Raw genomic sequence first — 25,391 nt, 5'->3', positions numbered from 1 at the left:
CCACTGGAGGTCATTGGTGGATTACTGATGAGATTCTCAGACAACCACAGAAAAACAGACACACATACGGGAAGCTAAATGTCTATTTCAGAAAAAAGAAACTTTCAACAAAGGGTGTATTTTTAGATATTCTAATGTGCCTGGTTACAGCCAAACCTTTGACTGAAGGTGTAAAAAGGACAATTTTCTTCAGGGTAAAAATAAGATAAAAAGGGGTTCATCAATATACTTAAAGGAGCCCAATCAAATATTGATCCAGATAGCTGACCTTCTCAGCTACCTTCTGACCTAGAAAGGCAATGAAAATCTTAAAGGTTTTAATAGAACCCATCAGGATGTTTATACCTGACCCAGGCCACATTAGTTGCCATTTCTTCCACAGGAAGTCCATGCTATTAAGTGTGGATTTACTTTGTTTCCCTTTAGACAAATACTTAGACGGTATGTTAACACACATCAGGTACACATCAGATTTTTTGGCAAAAATAAAATATTTGGTAATTCCTCCCAAATCCACAGTTGTTAATTGGAACACTGCAAGCCTGGTCAAAAATCACAGATTAGGCCTACAGCATTATAAATTACTGCTAGAAGGTTCAGAATGATTTCTTCCATCTGAAGTTACATTTCTGATGAATTTTCTAAAAATGGTCCTAATTTTTGATATTCAACTATTAAAATGTTATGGTGCTCAGAGGAGGGACAATGGGCTTGCAGGTTGGCACAGAAACAAAACAAATGCTTTAATGAACATGACTGAGGTTGAGAAAATTCTGACAGCCCAGAACTTTGTTGGTATTAATTTACATACAATATTTTCGCTATATGGTGAGGAAACATGCGGACATAGAGGAATTGGATGCATAGTTATATATACAACTTGAAAAAAAATATAACTATCCCAAGAAGAATCACAAGAGGGGATCTCCCTGGAACATAGACAGCTACTAATGGCCAGAGAGGGCAAAAAAGAAGAGAGTGAGTAAAAATCAATACAAAATTTATTGAAATATCAAAACCACAATAATATAAAACATGTTGCTTCACCAAGGAAGCTGAATGTAACTGTTACTGGTCCTTATGAACAACCATAGAAAAGTACACCAAGTGTAAGGATACATATGGTGTACCAGTGGAACAGATAGACAGACAGTAGACAAACAATAACAAACAAAGAACACAAGCGGTGCAGGCGCCTATATAACCACATATGCATAGAAACCCCGCAGGCCAATCGCCAACAGGAATAAAGTTAAATAAAAATATATATACAGCATGCCCCAGTTTGCGGTTTAATCACATTGCAACTTATAAATCCATTTTATTTTTTGGATACCAGCATTTAAAAACAAGAGAGATTATATAGAGCATGTGTCAAACACAAGGCCCAAGGGCCAAATCCGGCCCACCAGGACATTTCATTTAGCCCCTTGCACCTCTCTTGCAGCTGTAGCCCCCCTCATCTCTACCACCATCTTGCAGTAGGCAGCAAAAGAGGAGGACCGAACTCTTCCGCTAGATCCTGTGCTTCTCCATGCAGCCAAGGAGAGGCTGGTATGTGCCTCCTGTCTCAGCAGTCGACAGCAGAGAGGACAGAACTCCTCCTACATATCCTGCGCCTCTCTGTGCAGTCTCCGCACCCTCTTGTCCCCCCTACCTTGGTCTCAGCATTCAACAGTCTCTGGCAGCTGATGCCAGCCCTCCTCTGGTCCTCCTCCAGACCCGGCACTTTCTGCTTCCCAGCTCCGCCCTAGCTTCTTCCTGGCAGCAGCACAAGACAAGGGGGGTGCACTGTCATGTGGGGTGGGGGACTCTTAACATCTGATGTAAGGGGGGAGGGGTGCTTTGACACTCAGATTATGTAGCCCCAACAGGGTGGAGGGTTGACAGACAATAAGCTCTGGTTCACACTGGTGCCGCAAATCAATGCGATTTGCACCTCTGATTTCATTGCGTTTAACAGAGATCTACGCAATTTGCAATGGAATCGGAAAAAAGTAGCACAGGAACCCTTTTCAAAGTTCCTGCAACATGCGTTGTGGCAATTTGAACGGTTCCATTGTCAACAATGGGGTGAGACTCATCATGCGATTTAGAACTGTCAAATCGCATGACAAATCGCACCAGTGTGAATGAGGGTTTAATGCACAAATGGAGATAGGTCCCGTGGATCCACAGGCAAGATACAATACCACAAAAAGATTTAGTCCCGGTTCACGTATATGCGATGAGGGAACCAGCGCAATTCCAGTGCAGGTTCCCGCATCGCATGTCACTCGCCGACGGTTCACACTGACATCTGCGAACTGTTGTGGGTGTCAATGTAAAATTAACGACACCCCCAGATCGGTTCACAGATTGGAGTGAAGTGCGAACTGTCGAATGGTGTAGGAATCGGATCGCATGGGTGATCACACCCATGCGATCCGATTCCAGTGCGACCAAAAAAAGGGTCCTGCACCATTTGGTGTGAATGTGATGCAATTTCAGCCATGCACTAATTCGCATCGCACAGACATTGCATGTGATTTGCACAGCAATGTGGTGCAAATTGATTTCGATGCCTTAAACTAAGACTTTGATTTGTTTTTATTTGAGTAAATAAGGTGTAAGTTTGTATGAAAATTGCATCAGCTTAGCAAGGAAGGCATACAGGGAGGGATACATGTCCTTTAGGAATTTCATCAAACTGTAATGTTTTGTGCACAAGAGTATGTGAGTAATGTTCTTTTAATCCCTGTAAAAATATTTTTACCAATGTAGTTATGCTATGAACACTGTTTATTATGTATACTTGAGGCAAGACTTGGAGAAATATTTGGAGATCATAGATGACTCTAGGAGGAGCTAATTGAAGTGCTTGTGAATTTATATTTAATTAAGGGCTCGGTCACATGGGCGTACAGCCCCATACAATGTGAAGAGCCATTTATTTTTGTATACTAGCACCAAGCTGCATGCAGGCAGCACATATAAATAAATAGATGTGCATTAGATGTAAGGACTCCTCCACACAGCAGTGTTTGACAGATACGCAGGGACGGGTGCATGGACCGAGACACAGAGACTCATCCAAGGTCCATAAAGACATGGTGAGCGAGTTTGGGGTGGAGGAACTTGACTGGCCTGCACAGAATCCTGACCTCAACCCGATAGAATACCTTTGAGATGAATTAGAGCTTGATTTGATTGTAGCCGTATTAGTGCAATTGTGACAGAGAAAATTGAGTACTGTCCGTGATACTTTTTTTATTTGCACTAACATACAATTTGATGAATTAGAGCAGAGACTGCGAGCCAGGCCTTCTCATTTAACATTAGTGGCTGACCTAACATATGCGCTTCTGGAAGAATGGTCAAACATTGCCATAGACACACTCCTAAACCTTGTGGACAGCCTTCCCAGAAGAGTTGAAGCTGTTATAGCTGCAAAGGTTGGGCCAACTCAATATTGAACCCTACGGACTAAGACTGGGATGCCATTAAAGTTAATGTGCGTTTAAAATCAGGCGTCCCAATACTTTTTACAATATAGCGTATGTGCATACAAATAGGAAGGAAATCAAGGATGCAAAAATTCAAAATGAACATCAGATTGCAAAAGATAGTAGGACAACCCCCAAAAAATTCTTCAAATATATTAATAGTAAAAAGGTCAGGTCTGAACATGTAGGCCCTTTACAAAGTAATCTAGACTGGGTGACCGGGGACAAAGAAACGGCAAATTTATTAAATACATTCTTAAGTTCTGTGTATACAAAGGAGCATGGGGGAGCTAAAGTCCATAATAGGGGTGGTATTGACACAGCCCCAAATGATCCACAATGGCTCAAAAGTGATATGGTCCAGAAATATTTAGACAGAATAAAGGTCTATAAAGCACCTGGAGCAGATGGCATCCACCCATGGATCCTAAAAGAATTGAGCTCTGTCATTTCAAAGCCATTGTTTCTCTTTTTTAGGGACTCATTAATGACAGGAATGGTACCACTGGATTGGTGTAGGGCCAATGTTGTGCCTATATTTAAAAAGGTAACGAAGTCTTTACCAAGTACCGTAACTATAGACCTGTTAGTTTAACTTCTATAGTTGGGAAGATACTGGAGAGTTTAACAAAAGACCACATAGATGAGTTGAAAAAAATATTTTACGCAACAGACAGCATGGGTTCACGAAAGACCGGAGTTGTCAAACAAATCTGATTTCTTTTTATGAGATAAGTAAAACCTTGGACAGAGGGGTGGGCTGTGGACATGGTATACTTGGATTTTGCAAAAGAGTTTGACACAGTTCCCCACACACGGCTCATGTGTAAGGTAAAGTCTACAGGCTTGGAAATATCAGTTTTTAAATGGATAGGAAACTGGCTAAAAGACAGAATTCAGAGAGTAGTGGTTAATGATTCTTACTCTGAATGGTCTACGGTTATCAGTGGTGTACCCCAAGGTTCAGTGTTGGGAACCTTACTTTTTAATACCTTTATAAAAGATATAGGGTCTGGGTTTAAAAATATCATTGCAGTCTTTGCAGATGACACTAAGCTATGCATTGGAATAACGTCCTTACAGGATTTACAAGCCAACCTCAATGCACTGTCTAATTGGGCGACTATGTGGCAGATGAGGTTTAATGTTGACAAAGGTAAAAGTTATGCACTTGGGGGCTAAGAATATGCATGCATCATACATACTAGGGGGAGTACAACTGGGGGAATCCGTATTGGAGAAGGAGGATCTGGGAGTTTTGCTAGATCATAAGCTCAATAGCAGCATGCAATGCTAAGCTGCAGTTTCCAAAGCGAGCAAAGTCCTTTCTTGTATTAAGAGAGGTATGGACCCCAGAGAGAGAGATATCATTTTGTCCCTGTACAAATCATTAGTAAGACCTCATCTGGAATATGCAGTTCAGTTTTTGGCACCAGTTCTCAAAAAGGATATCAGGGAACTGGAGAAAGTGCAGAGAAGGGCAACCAAACTGATAAGAGGCATCGAGGAGCTCAGCTATGAGGAAAAATTAGCGGAACTGAATTTATTCTCTTGAGAAGAGGAGATTAAGGGGGGATATAATCAACATGTACAAATATATAAGGGGTCCGTATAGTGAACTTGATGTTTTGTTATTCACTTTACGGTCAACACAGAGGACAAGGGGGCACTCTTTACGCCTAGAGGAAAAGAGGATTCTTCTCCAAATATGGAAAGGTTTCTTCACAGTAAGAGCTGTGAAAATGTGGAATAGACTCCCTCCGGAGGTGGTTGTGGCAAGCTCAGTAGATTGCTTTAAAAAAGGCCTGGATTCTTTCCTAAATGTACATAATATATAATATAACTGGGTACTAACATTTATAGGTAAAGTTGATCCAGGGAAAATCCGATTGCCTCTAGGGGGTCAGGAAGGAATTTTTCCCCCTGCTGTAGCAAATTAGATCATGCTTTGCTGGGGTTTTTCGCCTTCCTCTGGATCAACTGTGGGTAAAGGATTGGGTATATGGGATTGTTTGATATTATTTTTTATTTATTTATTTTTATTGTTGAACTAGATAGACTTGTGTCTTTTTTCAATCTGACTAACTATGTAACTATGTATGTAACAAAAAAAAATCATCAATTATCCAGATAGTAAGTGCAAAAAGCCCAATTAAACAAAATGTATGTGAGGCCAATGACACATCAAGATTCCACTGCAAAGTGTGGTCCCTAAAACCTGGTAGACACAATAAGATGAGATTATCGGGGGGGCGTGGCCTTGAGAGCGATGAAGTAGGACGTGGATAGCGGGAGCTCTTCTTGCCGTTTCTCCTGCCTAACATCCTGAATACAAATCCGGGTACATACATACCCACAAAGCCGCCCACAGATATCGGGAGCAAGAGACAATACTTCGCCGCCGAAAAAGGCGACGGAAACGGTGGATAAATTAGCAAGATACCTCCGCCAAGAGAAAGACATGCAGGCCAAAGATGGTGCCGACACATGTCCAGACGAGGAGCGCCATACAGCAGACACGGCTAAAGTGCTGGACACCATAGCCACGCTCCAAGGCACTCTTGCGGCCAAAATTGATGAAGTGAAGATAGATATCTCACTCCTGCGACAGGACCTTTCCAAACTTAAGGATAGATTTACCGAGACGGAAACCCGTAGTGGCACAGCAGAGGACATCTTACACCCCTTGCAGCATACCACCGAAGACCTGCAAAGACAGATTCAACAGCTCCACTTACACCAAGATGACATGGAGAATAGACTATGCCGATGCAATCTCCAGTTTATGGGATTGCCAGAGCGTACGGAAGGTAAAGACCCGGCCGAGTGTCTAGAGAACCTCCTCATAACAACATATGGCATTCTCAGCTTTGTTTGCGGTGGAGTGGGCGCACTGTATACCGGCGAAACCCCCACCAGCAGGAGCACCCCACCCCCCGAACTTTTATTGCTAAGTTCTTGAACTTTCAAGACCGGGACAAAATCATGAGACTCACCAGAGAAAAAGGAAATATACAAGTGGGCGATAGCCACGTGGCGGTATTTCCTGATTTTTCCAATGAAGTGCAAAAGGAAGAGATCTCCAGTTCCAGGATGTTAAACGCTGCCTCCGAGTATTGCACCTCAAATACGTCATGTTATTTCCAGCCAGACTCAGAGTGGAGGAAGATGGCCGGGTACAATTGTTTGAGGATCCAGCTGCGGCTGCAGCCTAGATAGATCAACAGGATCATCCAGTCTAGCTGATACAAAGAATGATCACCTCAGTAAGTACATTTGCTGCACCCCCCTGAAAGCTGATATCCCCTCGGGCCTCCCCCCTCCTTGATACACAGTGCCTTATCTCTCCCTGTTTGGCCATAGAGCCAGGGATGCAATACAACAGCAGACCGGACTTAGGCTGGGGGGAGAGCACTCAGGGGCACACATATACTGTATTCTATAACATATAGCCTGGGATGCTCGCACAAACTATGTTTGCCTTCATTCTTGGACTGACGGAGCAACTTTCTGTTCTTCCCTATATGACTCCAGGCGCCTCGCGCACACAGAACTGAACTTAAACCTACTGAAAGGCTTGTCATACTGTGCCTTGTATTTTGGAAGCAAGAGACCCACAGCATCGGACTCCCAAGGAGCTATATTTTCCCCCCACTAAATTACCATACACTGTGCAGTGAAAAATCGCCCCCCTAGAGATGGAGCTTACTATTGCTCTACACCAAATACCCGTGTTAAGCTATGCGCCTCCAGACAGAATAATCTGCTGGACGACTGTTCTCATGTTTGTTTTTGGGTACATAATGCTCTCACCACGTTGGGGAGGTGTGGAGCTGGGAGGGAGGGATGTTGCCCATTAAAGAGGCCAAAGTTCTGGTATGTACTGTAATATTGAATGCAAGTTATGTTTTTGGGATGCACTTTTAAACACATATGGATATAATGTATATTCTATAGGTATAAGTTTATTAGGTATGATGCTATTAACCTATTATGATGCTGTCTTCCTGGTCCGCTCCTCTATGTACCAATCCCCATTTAAATGACCACGTTTAAGTTTATGACCTGGAACGCGAGGGGGGTGCGTGACGAAATTAAGCGCACTGCGACCCTCACATATCTGAAGGCACAGAGACAAATGTCACAGCGTTAATGGAAACTCATGTCACAGGACATTTACAATCTGCTTTGAAACACCCCTGGATTGGATGGGCATACCATAGTACAAATCTGTCCAGGGGAGTCTCTGTTTTGGTGACTAAAGCAACCCCATTCGAATTGTTATCAATGGAGTCGGACCAGCAGGGTAGATACTTGTTTTTACATGCAACCATAGGAGGTTTTCCTGTACTAATAATAGCTTGTTATATCCCCCCCCCCCCCGTACAGCTTAGAGGTCGTCACGGCGGGTCTAACATTTATGGCCCAGCCCCCGACACTATCTGCTGTATGGATGGGGAATTTTAATATGACTATGAACCTGTTTTTAGATCGCCCAGTGCAGACTGGAAATCAAGTCACGACAGACTAGATTGATCCGCACATTGACAGAGTTTGCCTTGATAGATGTGTGGCGGCATAGACACCCTACAGCTAGGGCTTATACTTGCCACTCCACCAGTCATGCTACCATGTCCAGAATAGACTACATTTTAGTCTCCAAGACACTACTCCCCCAAAGATACAGGGGTGGGATTTGCACCTAGAGCCCTGTCAGACCACTCCATGTTGGATGCTGGCATCACTTCTGACCACAGCCCCTAAACAAGTTTGAAGACTTAACCCATACTGGCTCTCAGTACTGACAGAACATGACACTATAGAGAGAGAACTACAGTTTTACTTTACTGAAGGTCAAAGCTCCTTTTCATTCAATTCAAACTGGGACTCATTTAAACTACACGCACGCAGGATATTAGATATCAGAATAAATAGGCTCAAACAGGCCTCTAAAGTGATAGTACAAATGTCAGCGAATAAACTGCAGGAATTGGAGGAGACTTACAATACACATCCCTCCCCTGAAAACCTAAATAGAGTCAAACTACAGGCCCGCACGGTTTCCCAATTATATATGGAAAAAGCCAGACAACGTTTATTTTTTTGCAAAATGGGAATATATGAACATGGGGGAAAAGCAGGGAACCTGCTAGCATATCTTTCCCACCTTGATGATAAACCACCTGTAGTAGTCTCACTTACTGAACCAGATGGGACAATCATCACAGACCCCCCCTTAGTAGCGGCAAGTTTTTAAATTTCTATGGCAATCTTTACAGGTCACAAAGATTAGATTATCGGACAAATGATCAGATAATTTTGTATGAAAGCTGTGTACTAACAATCAGATTATCGCACGATCACTTAGAAAGCGGTATTTTTCGTCTGATTTTCTGATCGTGTGTACCAGCCTTAACTCTAAATTCTCTGGGTTTCCAACTTGGTACATAGGGGGAGATGTACTAAAACTTGTGCACACTGAATCTGGTGCAGCTTTGCATAATAACCTATCAGCTTCCAGGTTTTATTGAAAAAGCTTAATTGAACAAGCTGAAGTTAGATGCGGATTGGTTATTATGCACGGCTGCACCAGTTTTAGTAAATCCTCCCCCCATACTGTATATAGCTATGAATATACTGAGAGCAGGAATACCTTGGAAATAGCCTTTTCCACCTCAAAAAAGGTTGATGGGGAAATTGCATATTTCATATTTCCTTATTAAAGTTGTCTCATAATATCTAAGAAAGCCTTGAAATCCTGGTTACCTTAGCTGACTTCATACCAAAGGAATATTACTGCAAACTGACCCAGTCCTTAAAAGGCCATATTGTTGTCTGCAGGGGTAGTTTACCATTTCCTTACATACAAATCCTATATATACACTACAGCAATAATTTGGAATATCCAGTCTCGCATCAGAGCTTGCTACCATGCATGTATCTATTATCACCTGTGACACGCCGTATCAAAAGCGGGAGGGACTCCATGGCAAAACAGCTTCTTTAGTTAAGTATTCTTGTTATATTTTCTAATATTATTATTTGTTATTTGTATCGGTCATTACTTGATTAAATGTTATACTTACAAGTATTTGTGTGATCTCTCTTTGAACATATCGAATACAACCCCAAAATGTAAGCTATCACGTATCCGTGATAAAATAAGGGTACAGCAACACTCCAGAATCCCAGCCTCACTCAAGGCAGCTGAAGAATCCCATTGTGTGTCGGTACCAAATCCACATGTGCACTCCCATATGCATGCAGCAAGAAATTATATTTTTAACCTAAACACATTAGCCCTACTCCACAGAAGACTACTATACTGATTTACTAAAGGATATGAAAAACGTTCACACAATAAATTGTATGATAATTCACTTCAATTATCCAATCATGAGCAGATTAAGTATGTAACCAGGGATTTTCTTTTCACATGAATTGGAGTAAACCTTCACACAATTTATGGTGTAAACATTCTCAGTAATCCAGACTCATTGTTTCCATACACTGCACTAATGTTGGTCAACAAAGCTACAATGGCTGTATGCAATGTGGAATAAGTGGTTCTATAATATTAAGCTATATTACACAGATGTTACATAGTTGGTAAGGTTGAAAAAAAGACACAAATCCATCAAGTTCAGCTTGTGTGTGCACTTTTATGTCAATATTACATTGTATATTGCTGTATGTCGTGGTCATTTAGATGCCTATCTAATCGTTTTTTGAAATTAGCTATGCTCCCTGCTGAAAACACTGCTTGTGGAAGAGAATTCCACATTCTTACCGCACTTACCATAAAGAACCCTCTACGCAGTTTCCAGTTAAATCGCTTTTCCTCTAATTTTAGTGAATGGCCGCAAGTCTTTTTAAATGCCCTTTCGCAGAAAAGTTTTATCCCTATTGTGGGGTCACCAGTACAATATTTGTACATTGAAATCGTATGCCCTCAAGCGTCTCTTCTCCAGAGAGTATAAGTTCAGTGCTTGTAATCTTTCCTCATAACTAAGATCCATCCTCCAGTCCCTTTATTAGCTTTGTTGCCCTTCTCTGGAGTTAATTCCCTTTTTAATGCATGCCAATATTCTATTGGCTTTGCTTGCAGCAGCTTGGCACTGCATGCTGTTGCTGAGCCTGACATCTACTAGGACCCCCAGGTCCTTTTCCATCCTAGATTCCCCCAGAGGTTCTCCACCTAGTGAGTAGATTGCATTCATGCTTTTGCCACCTAAATGCATTATTTTACATTTTTCTACATTACACCTCATTTGCCATGTAGTTGCCCACCCCATTCATTTGTTCAGATCTTCTTGCAAGGTTACCACATCCTGCGGAGAAGCTATTGCCCTGCTTAGCTTGGTATCGTCCGCAAATACTGAGATTGAGCTGTTTATCCCATCCTCCAGGTCATTTATGAATAAATTAAATAGGATTGGTCCCAGGACAGAACCCCGAGGGACCCCACTTTCCACATTGGACCATTCCGAGTACTCTTCATTTATCACTACCCTGTGAACTCGCCCTTGTATCCAGTTATCAATCCAGGTACTCACCCTTTGGTCCATGCCAACAAACCTTAGCTTGTATAGTAAACGTTTGTGGGGAACTGTATCAAATGCCTTTGCAAAATCCAGATACACTACGTCTACAGGCCTTCCTTCATCTAGATTGCAGCTCACCTCCTCATAGATGGTTAATAGATTTGTCTGGTGTTGTGGAAATTCTGTATGTTGTCAGATGTCCCCGAGTGTCAGTTTTGCTGCAATACGCTCATGCGAGCCTATTGCACACATAGACGTTGGTGAAAGACCATTGGCTGCGGAAACCTTCCCGTGGACATGGCAGATCTGCTTGCTCTTTTAGGGATGTTCGTTTATGCCTCACCAAGAGACTGGCCACCTCATGGCGATTGCATTATCGCTCCTAGCAAACAGATCTGCGTACATAGGAACCATAGAATAAACATACAAAAATGATGGCCCACTGAGCCATGATAGAGTATGGCTCGCGTCATTGGTTGCGGTGGGAATATGCACTCAATCTTGTTCAGAGCCCTGTAAGTAGTGTTCAAATTGTGAGACACTTTGGGGGTTATTTATGAAAGGCAAATCCACTTTGCACACAAGTGCAAACTACAAGTGCAAAGTGCACTTGAAAATGCACTGAAAGTGCAGTCGCTGTAAATCTGAGGGGTAGATCTGAAATGAGGGGAAGCTCTGCTGATTTTATTATCCAATCATGTGCAAGCTAAAATGCTGTTTTTTTTATTTTCCTTGCATGTCCCCCTCGGATCTACAGTGACTGCACTTCCAAGTGCACTTTCAGTGCAATTTCAAGTGCACTTTGCACTTGTAGTGCAAAGTGGATTTGCCTTTAGTAAATAACCCCCCTTGTGTCTCAACAAGAAGCTGGCCGCAAGACTTTGCACGCGCACGTCACTACTGGAATTCTATTTGAATATATACATGTGTGTGATATGTTTTTTTGAAAGAATACAAGTGGCTGATTAACTGATTCTGAAGCCACCACCTTCCTTTGTTATTGTCAGGTCACCTTGAGGCTAGGTGACAGATGCACACCGTTGGGATCAGGAGTGCACCGCAAGGTAGTGGACCCTACGGCTGACTGCTGCGGATGGGAGTCCAGGTGTAAGGAAGGCAGGGCCGCTGGAACACCAACACGGATCCCACCGGGGTTAGAGCATAGGATTCCCTGGGGCGCGGAGTCTAAGAGTCAGCAGGTGTTCACCAGAGCCTCTAGTGGTGAGGATGGACTGGGCTGCAACTGGCTCCAGGTCGCGACCCCCAGGGTCCCCCAGCTCACACCCACAGTAGGCAACAGGAGGATAGGGATAGTAAAGGAATAAGCCAAGGTCAGGGCCACAAGCAGACAAGGACAACAGAGTACATGCCAAGGTTCAGGGTCACAGGCAAACAAGAATGGTCAGGGACTCGCCAAAGGTCAGGGTCACTAGCAGACAGGAATAGTAGAGAACACGCCAAGGTCGGTAACAGAAACAAACGTAGAGCACACAGCAGGCAGGAACAGGAAGCCAAACACACAAAGGTTGATCAGCAGGGCTGGCCTACAGTGCAGAGGTTAATATAGAGTTCTCTGATAGGAGCTGGGGTGGAGCCATGCTAGAGGAGAGTTAATAAAAGCAGTCAGGTGAGAGACAGCTGGTCTTAGAGATGAATACATGGAGACAGGTAAGCTGACAAAGTCTATTGCATAACCATGACAGTTATTCATGTTTACTGTATAAATAAAAGCAGCAGATCATGCTAGAGAGGATTTGGTTAAGCTCAACGTGATACCAGTGTATGTCTATGCTACTTGGAGATATACAAGCGCGCTTTTCTGGAATTATACAAGAGAGCTGTAAATTGTGCTTTAAAGCTCAACAAATTTGTTTGCTTATAAAGAAAAGCTTATAAAATTTCCATAACACTGGCAAGAACAATTATTAATGAATCCATGCTGATTACGGCTAATGATACCGTTTTCATTAGGAAAATCTTGTACATAGTCCCTTATCATCCCCTCCAAGAGCTTGCATACTATTGATGTTAGACTAACTGGTCTGTAGTTCTCAGGGATATATCTGGGTCCTTTTTTTAAAGATTGGTGCTATTGGCTTTTCTCCAATCAGCTGGTACCATACCAGTCAGTAGACTGTTCTTAAAAATTAGGAACAATGGTCTGGCAATTACTTGACGGAGTTCCTTAAGGACCCTCGGGTGCAAGCCATCTGGTCCTGGTGACTTATTTGTGTTAAGTTTTTCAAGTCTGTTTCTGATTTTATCCTCAGTTAACCATGGGGGTGCTTCCTTTGACATGTCATGAGGATAAACATTGCAGTTTTGGTTACTGAAGCCCCCCGTTTCCCTCGTGAAGACTGAGGAGAAGAATACATTCAAAACCTTTGCCATCTCACCGTCCTTTGTAACCAGAATCCCTTCATCATTCTTTATGGGGCCAATATGATCTGTCCTCCCTCTTTTACTATCCACTTCCGGACCGCCCACTGTATATATACGTCATTTTTTTGAAGATGGATATCTCGGTAACGGCAGCAGCTGCTGCCACAACCGAGGTATCCATCTTTTCAGCGGGCGGTTCCGTACACGATAATGGTGGTCTCTGCGGCGGGTTCCCCGCGAGATCACCGTTATCGGCGGCGGGAGAGGTGCCACCCCCCCTCCCGCCGCTCTCCCGCACCCTCCGCCGCTTACCGGAGCCGTCGGTAGCTGCGGAGGCGATCGGGTCCTTTCCCTGCTTAGGTATGGAGACGAGTGAGGCCAAGATGGCGCCCACCCGTCTCCATACCATGTGACGGCCGGAGCGACGTCATTACGACGGCTCCGCCCACTTCTCTTAAAGGCACAATTTTTTTTGTGTCATTTTTTTAAACGACTTTTTTTTTTTTTTTTTTTTTTTTTGCATTTTAGTCTAAATATGAGATCTGAGGACTTTTTGACCCCAGATCTCATATTTAAGAGGACCTGTCATGCTTTTTTCTATTACAAGGGATGTTTACATTCCTTGTAATAGGAATAAAAGTGATCCAAATTTTTTTTTTTTAAAAACAGTGAAAAATAAATAAAATAAAATAAAATAAATAATAAAAAAAAAAATAAAAATTTTTTTAAAGCGCCCTGTCCCGACGAGCTCGCGCACAGAAGCGAACGCATACGTGAGAAGCGCCCGCATATGAAAATGGTGGTCAAACCACACATGTGAGGTATCGCCGCGACCGGTAGAGTGAGAGCAATAATTCTAGCCCTAGACCTCCTCTGTAACGCAAAACATGCAATCTGTAGAATTTTTTAAACGTCGCCTATGGAGATTTTTAAGGGTAAAAGTTTGACGCTATTCCACGAGCGGGCGCAATTTTGAAGCGTGACATGATGGGTATCAATTTACTTGGCGTAACATTATATTTCACAATATAAAAAAAAATTGGGCTAACTTTACTGTTGTCTTATTTTTTTTTTCAAAAAAGTGAATTTTTTCCAAAAAAAGTGCGCTTAGAAGACCGCTGCGCAAATACGGTGCAAAAAAAAGTATTGCAATGACCGCTATTGTATTCTCTAGGATGTTAGAAAAAAAACAATATATAATGTTTGGGGGTTCTAAGTAATTTTCTAGCAAAAAAACCTGTTTTAAACTTGTAAACACCTAAAATCCAAAACGAGGCTAGTCTTGAAGTGGCTATTTATGTACTTAAAGAATTTCTTGGGATTTTTCTTACTCTCCTACGCTATGTGCCTTTCGTGTTCTATCTTAGCCGCCCTGATTACACCCTTACATTTCTTATAGCATTCTTTGTACAGTTGGAATGCTGATGATGATGATCCCTCAGTCTTGTATTTTTTGAAGGCCTTCTCCTTTGCTTTTATATGAATTTTTATAGTGGCGTTAAGTCACCCCGGGCTTTTATTAGCTCTTTTAAATGTATTACCCTTTGGGATGCACTGGCTAATACACTTGCTCCTAAAGCACACCCATTTTTCCTCCGTGTTCTTTGTTCCTAGGATTTTATCCCATAGTATCTTCTATCAAGTAGCGTAGTTTCTGGAAGTTGGCTCTTTTGAAATTCAGTGTCTTTGTATTCCCTTATGTTTCCTATTTGTGTGATTTATGCTGAAACAAATTGACCTGTGATCGCTGTTTCCTAAGTTGCCCTGTATTTCTACATCCGCAACCAAGTCTGTATTGTTAGGAATTAGTAGGTCTAGTAACGCATTGTTTCTTGTTGGTGCGTTTACCATCTGACCCATGAAATTGTCCTATAAGACATTTAGGAAAAGGCAAGCCTTAGATGAATGCGCAGTTCCTTCCGCCCAGTCTATGTCTAGATAATTAAAATCCCCCATTATAATGACACTTCCTATCCTTGCCGCCATTCCAAACTGTGATAGGAGGTCCATCTCCCCCTTCTCCCTTAGGTTAGGGGGCCTATAGCATACTCCCAGTATTACTTTCACCTTGGTTTCCTCCCTTTGTAACTCTACCCATAAGGATTCCGCCTCTTCCCTTGCTCCATTAGTGACGTCATCCCTCACATTCACCTGTATATCATTTTTGCAGGCATAACACTTCTCTGTTTTTTACCCTCCTTGTCCCTGCGTTATAGGGAATACCCTTGAATGGTTGCCAGCCAATCATGAGAGCTATTGATCCAGGTCTGTGAAATTCCCACAAAATCTAATTCCTCCTTATACAGTAGCAGCTCTAGTTCTCCCATCTTATCCGTCAGACTCCTGGCATTAGTGAACATGCCTCATAGTTTTGTCCGGACGCATACTATCTCCCTATATATCTGTGCTATATACTAGCTGTTCTCGATGTATACTTAGCCATAGGGTATCAAGGATTAATATGCACTGGCTCCACCAGCAATCCTGAAATAAGGCATACTTTCCCTATTTTTGAAATTATACAGGTGAATACCTTCTGTTCCATGAAGGCTCCTACTGGTTCACTGGAGGACTTCTGAGTACCCATTGTCCCTTTTCACCATAACTTATGGTTATGTCTATGGCTCTATAATATTAGTCTGTGTTAGACACAAGCATATCTGGATGTACAATTAGCAATGGGCATACAGGAGAGATTTGCATTGTTCCACCCACTACACTTAAATTAGGAATAATTCCCTAATATTTGGGATATGTGATGGAATGTGACATGTGAATACCTTCTTTTCCAAAAATGATCAACTGTGCTACTATCCTAAATTTTAATTAGACTTTTTGTGTCCCTTTACTATACTCCTATAGTTTTAAAGTGATCTAAGCGACTGCCATTTTTGTTTTAAGTACATATACTAAAAGAAAAAAAAGAAAAAAAAAACGGTTTTGGGTAGAGTTCTATGATTCAACATGTGCACATATAGTTGACACTTACCCCTTTCTCTGTTGTTTCCCCTCCTATATTCTCATCCACATACCAGTCGGACTCCCATTCCCAGTGTGGTGAGGGGAGCTGGAAGCTGTCCAGTTGTTGATGTTTCAGACCAGTGACATCACTCCACTGCCAGCGATCACTGGGAAGAAGCTTTTCACAGAATCCATCCACTGGATTCCAGCGCTGCAAACATGGAGAAAAAAAAAACACAGTTAATCTATCACTGTTAGGGCTTGTTCACACTAGTGGTGAATAAGCGGTAAAACCCCATGGTTGAGCTGCGTTTTTGCCACCCCCCAATCGTTCCACCTTTAGTTGCAGAGGCAGCGGCCAAGAATGTACACATGCATTGGCAGGAATTATACTCCATGTCACTCTGCAATGCAGTGCACTTGTGCAGGGTTCAATGGGTTAAAGTGTTACTAAACTCACAAGCGTAAAATCAGTAAAGCATGCTCGTTATACTCACTGTGGAACCTAAGGGGTTAATCCTCTGCATTGTGTAAAAAGGCTGTTTGATCCTGTCTTCTCTGCTCCTCCCCTTCTTCCACTTTCCCCAATCCATCTCCTGATGAGACAGAGTCTTTGGAGTCACTCTGCACATGCTCAGTTTGGTGGGTATTGCTAGAGAGATATTTTTTTTTCATGGGAGGGTGCATGTGATCAGCACAGGGCCAATCTGCACTGTCCAGACAGAGGGTCAGGGGCCCCTCAGGCTCATAGGACAGTCAGAGCAGAATGAAAACTCCTCCTACAAGCTTTAACCAGACACTAATAGAAATCACAAGACTGCTATATACTGCTGAGGACAAAAGAGTTAGTTACCCGGTAACTCCATTTCCATTAATCTTCCAGGACAGCACGTGAGTGACCCCACCCACCCAAAACAGGAAACACATAATCCACAATCAAATAAAAAGAGCACAGTCACCCAGAGTTCTCAGTAGGAAGGAAGAACCGAAGGCAACTAATGGAATAACATAATACCATAATAACCCAATACAACACAGAATATACGGCGGGGGGTCCATGCTGTCCTGGATGATAAATGGAAATGGATTTACCAGGTAACTAACTCTAGCTTTCTCATTTCATCTTCCAGGACAGAAAATGAGAGGACATTAAATAACCTATTAGGGTGGGCTACTGCTTCCAGGAATTATATTACAAGGCTAAGTCCTGAAAGGACAGCAGAGTAATCCAGATGTATCAAAACACCCTATGAAAATTAGACCAGGTGGTGACTTTGTAGAGCTGTTGAGGCAGAACTACTAATTCTCTGTCCACGCTGAGGTCAAAGACCTGAGAAATGACCCAAATCCACTGGGCAGTTCAACTTTTAAAATTATGCCTACAGTGTATTTAGACACCTGAGCAATTGACTTGGGTCCTGTGAATAGTACCAAAAGTCTGCTTTACTTTTTCCCATCATTTGGATTGCTTAAGATAAAATACCATGGCTTTGTTTCCTCACTTAGGAAGGGTTTGAAAATAGGGGAGGAATCACCAATACCTAAGCCCGAAGCCTAGTCATTCAGAACCTCAGATCTATTATAACAAGTAACCAGTCTGGGATAAACATATAGTAGGATTTCGTGAAGGCTAAATATCCTAAAAATAATTGTCCTTGTCCAACAGTGTACAAAAGAAAGACATGCTGAAATGCTGAATTGTCACTAAGCCATGTAGTGGCCCCGGAGAGTAGGAATGAGCCCTAGAGCATTAGATCATTGTTGACATAGGAGTATCCTATGAGGAGACTTGCGTTGTCTGTGTAGCATGGCACCACCAAGAGGATTTTGGCTATTAAGGTCTGTAAAGAAAAACCTTGCCTTTTCCCCACCATAGGGATTCCTGGATCACTACAGACAGTAATGGGGAAGGCAGAAAAAAACGACATCATAAAAACTAGGTACGTGCCTAGACCCTGGCCATCATCTTTTCCTCCAGGTAAAGGAGCCTTGAGACTTTCCCATGTACTTAAATGCAGTGAGGTTAGCATTAGACAGCAACTACGAAACCTTCTTAGTCATTTACACCTCTGCTATACCATGCATAGTAAATAACATTAACCACTTCAGCCCTGGAAGGATTTGCCTCCTTAATGACCAAAGCATTTTTTGCGATACGGCACTGTGTCGCTGTACCCAAACAAAATTGACCTCCTTTTTTTCCCCACAAATACAGCTTTCTTTTGGTGGTATTTGATCACCTCTGCGGTTTTTATTTTTTGCACTATAAAACAAAAAAAAGAGCGACAATTTTGAAAAAAAAAAAAAAACTTTTTTTAACTTTCTGCTATAATACATATTCAAAAAATATATATAAAAAAAAACAAAATGTATTCATCAGTTTAGGCTGATATATATTCTTCTACATCTTTTTGGTAAAAAAAAAAAAGAAAAAAAAAAAAACAAAAACCATTGCAATAGGCGTATATTGATTGGTTTGTGCAAAAGTTATCGCGTCTACAAACTACAGGATCGATTTAGGGACTCTTTTTTTTTTTGTTCATACTGGTGATGGCAGTGATCTGCAATTTTTTGCGGCGCTGCGACATTGCGGTGGACAAATCTGACCCCAAGTTACACTTTTTTGGGGACCAGTCACATTATTACATTGATCAGTGCTATAAAAATGCACTGATCAATATAAAAATGACACTGGCAGGGAAGGGGTTAACACTAAGGGGCGATCAAGGGGTTAAGTGTGTTCCCTCAGCGTGTTCTAACTGTAGGGGGGGATGGGCTTACTGAAACATGACATCACTGGGAACAATAGATCCATGTCATGTCATTAGGCAGACCGGGGAAAATGCCTGGTTTACATAGGCAGTTCCTCGTTCTGCCTCTCCTTGCTGCGATCGCGGGCCACCAGCGGAGATAGAGTCAGCAGGAGTGCTTATGCGACACGCGCCCGCTATCCTGCTTTTACGGTCTGACGTACAGGTACGTCAGTTTGCACAGGAGAGCCATTCTGCCGACGTATAACGGCGTGAGCCGGTCGGCAAGTGGTTAAACTGAATGTGACATTCAGATACAATAACTCACACCGTACATAATAATCTTCATACAATAGATATCGAAGGACATCTAGACAAAAGGCCCTTGTATTTTCTAGGAGATTTCTGTCCCAATGCCTTACATACCCAAAATGCATATGCCCATACCAATGACCTTTCTCTCCTTCCTGGAAAGGAACTGGGTAAATTAACCTGACTATTTTACGAATGACAGGAGCCCTGCCCAATGTTTGAAGTCTGACTCCACTCCAGTACCATATGGCACATTGTGATACTGGTGCAGGTAAAGTTATGCAGATCTTTACATCAGAGGACTGAGCCTGTAGCAGTAACAGAACGTTCAGATTGACTTGCTATAACTGTTCTGTTAGGTAGTAAATGAGATGTAATGATGTTATTTTAACATATACTCTAGTACTGAACTTAAACATATAAGGGTGGATAAAAATCAATGGTTTAAAAAGAAAAATCAAAACAATCTTTTTTTTTTTTTTTTATCTAAATATAGTTTTCTATTTAGGATACATTAATAATTTAGTTTATTCAACATGAAATGGAGCTTAGTTATGTAGCAGGAGGCTGTATATTCTGCAATATTTAAATTTTTGGTAAACTCATTCAATGAATCCAAGCTGAGATAACCTGCACTGCAATGATGCATTCACACAATTTTACAGTAACCATGATAAAAAAACAAAGTTCAGGAATATTCCTTTATCCCATTGTTTTGCAAATCTATGTACACTACAAACTGTATGATTGAATCGGTTCTGATATCGCTGTTTTACCAACCTGACAGCTTATTATACTAAATAGGAAACCTTCATTTTATTTGCAAATATTAAAGATGCCAACTACCAGCAAGAATGAGTCCTTGTATTTAAAGAGCACCTGTCATTTCAGATCCATAATGGCAGCGACTGTTAGCGGGCATCCACTCACCTGCTGCCGCCACGTCCCTCACCTTGTTGTGTCACTGCCACATCACCAGCCGTCTCATTAAAGTGAATGGGACTGTCAACAGCAGGTCAGAGAAGTGAAAGGGGGGCCTAAGGCCCCTTTCACACGATCGGACCATCTATACGTTTTTCATCCATCCGTCAACGAATGACAATGTATTCCTATGGGCAAATGAATGACCATCCATTACCATCCGTTCACCTCTGCTTCCAATCTTATCCGTTTTTTTTAACGTACAAGGGTACATAGAGATCCATGTAAACGAACATTAACAATGTCCGTCAACGTCCGATCAGTTAAGATCCGTTTGGAATAAGTTAAGTTTATTTTTTTGTTTATATGTGAACTCAGGCCGCTTCAGTAGCATGAGATGGGTCCATAATCGATGAAGTCTCCTAGCCACAATCTGCTTTTTCTTGCTCTCCTTTCTCCACATATAGCCAAATATGACAAACAATGTCACGCTGTCCCAAAAATTGTTGGAATCCATCGCACAACGCAGAAAGCACACACAAGGACAAGACAAAGCATGGACAAGTCACTCACTGAAAACTGCAATCTGCAATGCAGCATGGGAGGAGCAATGCTTTCTGGGTAATGTCATCAAAGCCACAGAAACTGCTGTAAATGGATCAAAATTGATACAAAAACGGATGTAAAGGGGTAAATTAATCGATGTTATTGGAACGGAAGACAGATGTAAATGGAGATTAGCGGAACTTACGCCAAATGAAGCAACGGATAAGAACTGATACGTTTTCAACGTGGCTAAACTGACGGTGCCCATGTGAAAGGGGCCTAAAACTTCAACCTTTTTAAGTCAAACGACTCTGTAACATTCATGGGTATGCTGACATTATTTTTGACAGAAAAACAAAACATATTCATATGAAGAAATGTTTTCCTGAATTTACATGCTTTCAAGCACAGTCAATATTAGCAAAATGCCTTACTTTAAAACATAAGCCAAAACTTTTTTTTGCCATCTGTGCCCCATTGGAAAGATTGCCCTTCACTATCTCTCCTATAATCACACCACAAAGGGGGAAATTTTCTCTAAAGTGAAGGAAGTGTGAAGGGATGTAGCCTAGAGACGATGGAGTAGGTCGTGGATTGTGAGAGCTCCACTTGCTACTTATCCTGTATGCTATCCTACTAGCTAAAACCGAGGATACATTTGCCTACATAGCCTCCTCTGGGTCCCAGGATTCTGAAGGATCATGTCTCCACCTGAGAGAAACACAGAGACAGCTAGAAAAATATTGCAGGCAAGACAAGGACCAGCAGGCCGAAGATCACACTGACACCTGCTCTGACACAGAACACCATGCAGCCAATACTGCCAAGGTGCTGGAGTCTATCGCTGCATTGCAGGGTACTCTTACGGCTAAGATCGATGAAGTCAAAATCAACATCTCTCTTCTCAGCCAGGATCTCTCCAAACTAAAAAAGACAGGGTTAGAGAGACTGAAACCCATATAGGAACAGCAGAGGATATCCTGCACCCATTATGGCATACCACAGAGGAGATGCAAAGGCAAATACAGCCACTACATTCACACCAAGACGACATGGAGAATCGCCTTCGTCGCTGCAATCTCCTTTTTATTGGGTTCCCCGAGAGAGCAGAAGGTAATAACCCAGCGGAATATCTGGAGAGTCTCCTCATTAAGGCCTACAGCAGGGAAGCCTTCTCTGTTATGTTTGCGGTAGAGCGGGCGCACCGCATACCAGCAAGACCCCCACCACAGGGAGCACCCCCTCGTACCTTTATAGCCAAATTTCTTTATTTTCTAGACAGGGATAGAATTCTGCATCTCACTAGAGAGAAAGGCAACATCCCTGTGGGGAATGTTCAAGTGCCGGTTTTCCCGGATTTCTCTAACGAGGTACAGAGAAGGAGATCCCAGTTTCAAGATGTCCAACGCCGCATGTGTGCCCTGCACCTCAAGTATGCCATTCTATTTCCCGCCAGGCTGCGGGTGGAAGAGGATGGCCGTGTACAGTTCTTTGAGGACCCAGCCATGGCCTCTGCATGGCTGGATCAACGTGGACGTCCTGCTTAGCTGATCGATCGTCCTGGTGCCTCAATGAGTATGACATATATGTTCACCTACCGGGTGATTCAGATGGCACTACCCTCACTGATCCCCCCCCCCCCCCCAAGTCACAGCCAAATTCAAAAGCTTCTATAGCACTCTATACACATCACAGTACACCCCATCTTAATCCCGAACAACTCACAATGCTAGAAGCACCTATAACCCCTTCCCGCCGACCGTAGGCAGATATGCGTACTCGGCTTTCGGGGGTTATACCGGGATGATGCCCGCAGCTGCAGGCATCATCCCGGTACCGTTGTTTACAGCGGGCGATCGGCTATCCGAGTATAACAACCGATGCGGCTAAAAGCCGCTCGGCTGTTATACCGGAGGAGCGGGAGGGGACTCCCACTCCCGCCGCATCCCACCGCTCTTACCGGGCCTCCTGTGCGATCGGGAGGCCCGGTGTCCAATCGGCATGACGTCACTTCCCGTTTACTCGGCTGCCAATGGCGCCGGTTTTAAAAAAAATATACAGTATTCAGAATCGCCGTTTTCAGCGATCTGAATACTTTGAAGTGCAAAGGAGGGTTAGGGGGTCTTTTAAACCCCTGATCCCTCCATAAAGAGTACCTGTCAATACCTATTACTGTCATAAGGGATGTTTACATTCCTTGTGACAGCAATAAAAGTAAAAAAAAAAAAAAATGTTTTTTTAAACACAATTTATAAAGTATAAAAATAAATAAAATAAATTAAAAAAAAATTTTTTTTTTTAAAGTGCCCTCGTCCCCGCGAGCTCGCGCAGCGAAGAAAACGCATACGGAAGTTGCGCCCGCATATGTAAACGGTGTTCAAATCACACATGTGAGGTATCGCCGCGATCGTCAGAGCGAGAGCAATAATTCTAGCTCTAGACCTCCTCTGTAACTCAAACCTGGTAACCGTAAAAAAAATTTAAAGCGTTGCCTATGGAAATTTATAGGTACCGTAGTTTGTCGCCATTCCACGAGTGCGTGCAATTATAAAGGGTGACATGTTTGGTATCTATTTACTCGGCGTAACATCATCTTTCACATTATACAAAAAAACTGGGGTAACTTTACTGTTTGGATTTTTTACAATTCATGAAAGTGTCCCTTTTCCAAAAATTTGCATTTAAAACACCACTGCACAAATACCGTGTGATATAAACTATTGCAACAATCTCCATTTTATTCTCTAGATTCTCTGCTAAAAAAATATATTTAATGTTTGGGAACTCTAAGTAATTTTCTAGCAAAAAATACGGATTTTAACTTGTTAACACCAAATTTCAAAAATAGGCTTAGTCATGAAAGGGATAACTATCAATGACATTACTGAGGCACTGTCCCAACTAACCAAATCTAAGGCACCAGGTCTTGATGGATTACCCTTAGAATTTTACACTACCTTTTCGGAAATAGTCATTCCCAAACTAAAGGCCCTGTACCAATCTATATTTGATCAGGGGATACTTCCACCCTCAAAGCAGGAAACTCAAATTATAGTTCTCCCTAAACCAGGTAAGGATCCCCACTAGCCTGAATCATACCGCCCTATCTCCCTGTTACAAGTTGACATAAAAATATTGGCCAAAATTCTCGCCTCCCGATTGAATAAATTCATACTTTCATTAGGCCACCCTGACCAAACCGGATTTATGCTGGAGAAAATAGTTAGGTACCTGGTAACTCTAAATTTCACAGTCTTACCTGCGTGCCTCTGTTGTATTAAAGCACCGAAGGAAATCTCAGTAAGCTTGAAGCTCCCCCATAGTACCTGGTATTTATCATTTTAAGGGTGGGAACTAGTGCTGCCCTGGAAGACTTCTTAGAAAAAGAGTTACCAGGTACCTAACTATTTTCTCGAAATCGTCTTCCAGGGCAGCATCTGAGAGGATGTATCAAGCAATACTTACTAGGGTGGGGCTAAAGACTGGAGCACCTTGCTACCAAATACCTGGTCTTGGTCAGAGACAGCTGGTCTATACGATAGTGCCTTGCGAAGGTAATGAAGCTCGACCATGTCGCTGCCCTGCAGATCTGCTCCGGGGTTGCCCCTGCTTTCTCTGCGACCGAGGTTGCCCAGGCTCTGGTTGTGTGTGCTCTGATCCCGACAGGAGGGGTGAGGTTTTGTGCCTCGTAGGCCGTCTGTATGGCCATTCTTATCCATCTGCTGATGGTATTCTTAGATGCCTGCTTCCCTTTGTTGACTCCCGCATAAAGGACAAAAAGAGAGGTCGTTCTTCGCCAGTTCTTCGTTCTTTCGAGGTATGTCAGGAGTGTGTTTCTTACATCTAGTTTGCTGTAAGTGTCTCTTTTTTCGCTGTCCATAGTTTTTGGAAGCAAAGGGATAATGATATTTTGTGTTCTATGGAACGTTGAAGAGACCTTGGGTAGGAAAGCCGGGTCTGGCGAGAGAATTATTTTGTCTAAATGTATTAGGAAGTATGGTTCCATCATAGACAGGGCTTGGATTTCGCTCACTCTTCTGACCGAAACCAAGGCCACAGGAAGTGCCATTTTTAAGGTGAGGTTTTTGTCTGAGTTATCTTCCATCGGTTCACATGGGGGGGAGAGAAACCCTCTGAGTACCGTGGACATGTCCCAAGTTGGCATTCTACTCATTTTAGCCGGTCTAGCTCTTTTAAGTGACATCAGGAATCGCTTTATAAGTGTATCTTCTGCGAGTCTGGTATCCATGAACGAGGAGAGTGCTGCCACTTGTACCTTCAGCGTGCCTAGGGAGATATTTTTGTCTGCCCCATCTTGCAGGAATTCCAGAATTGTTGGGATTATGCCTCTGTTGGAAATTGGTTTGTTTTTGTTCCAGGAGACAAACTGTTTCCTCACTTTCTCGTAGACTGCCCTGGTCACTGGCTTTCTGCTGTCTAGTATTGTATTGATCACCTTGTCTGACAGTCCTTTATTTTGAAGTCTTATC

The 25,391-nt window shown here is 42.5% G+C and overlaps 1 protein-coding gene across 2 annotated transcripts in view; it reads right to left on the bottom strand.

The window, feature by feature from the left end:
* TECPR1 (tectonin beta-propeller repeat containing 1) overlaps nt 1–25,391 on the bottom strand; it is a 167,060-nt gene that overhangs the window by 117,979 nt on the left and 23,690 nt on the right. For both annotated transcript variants that reach the window (XM_073591001.1, XM_073591002.1), the window contains exon 3: nt 16,401–16,583. In XM_073591001.1, coding sequence (XP_073447102.1) covers nt 16,401–16,583 — 183 coding nt within the window. The remainder of the gene's footprint in view (nt 1–16,400; nt 16,584–25,391) is intronic.

The sequence above is a fragment of the Aquarana catesbeiana genome, linkage group LG06 (genome assembly GCF_042186555.1).
Source record: "Aquarana catesbeiana isolate 2022-GZ linkage group LG06, ASM4218655v1, whole genome shotgun sequence".
Lineage (NCBI taxonomy): Eukaryota > Metazoa > Chordata > Amphibia > Anura > Ranidae > Aquarana > Aquarana catesbeiana.
Note: the sequence above shows the minus strand (reverse complement) of the source record. Positions and strands in the feature narration are given on the sequence as shown.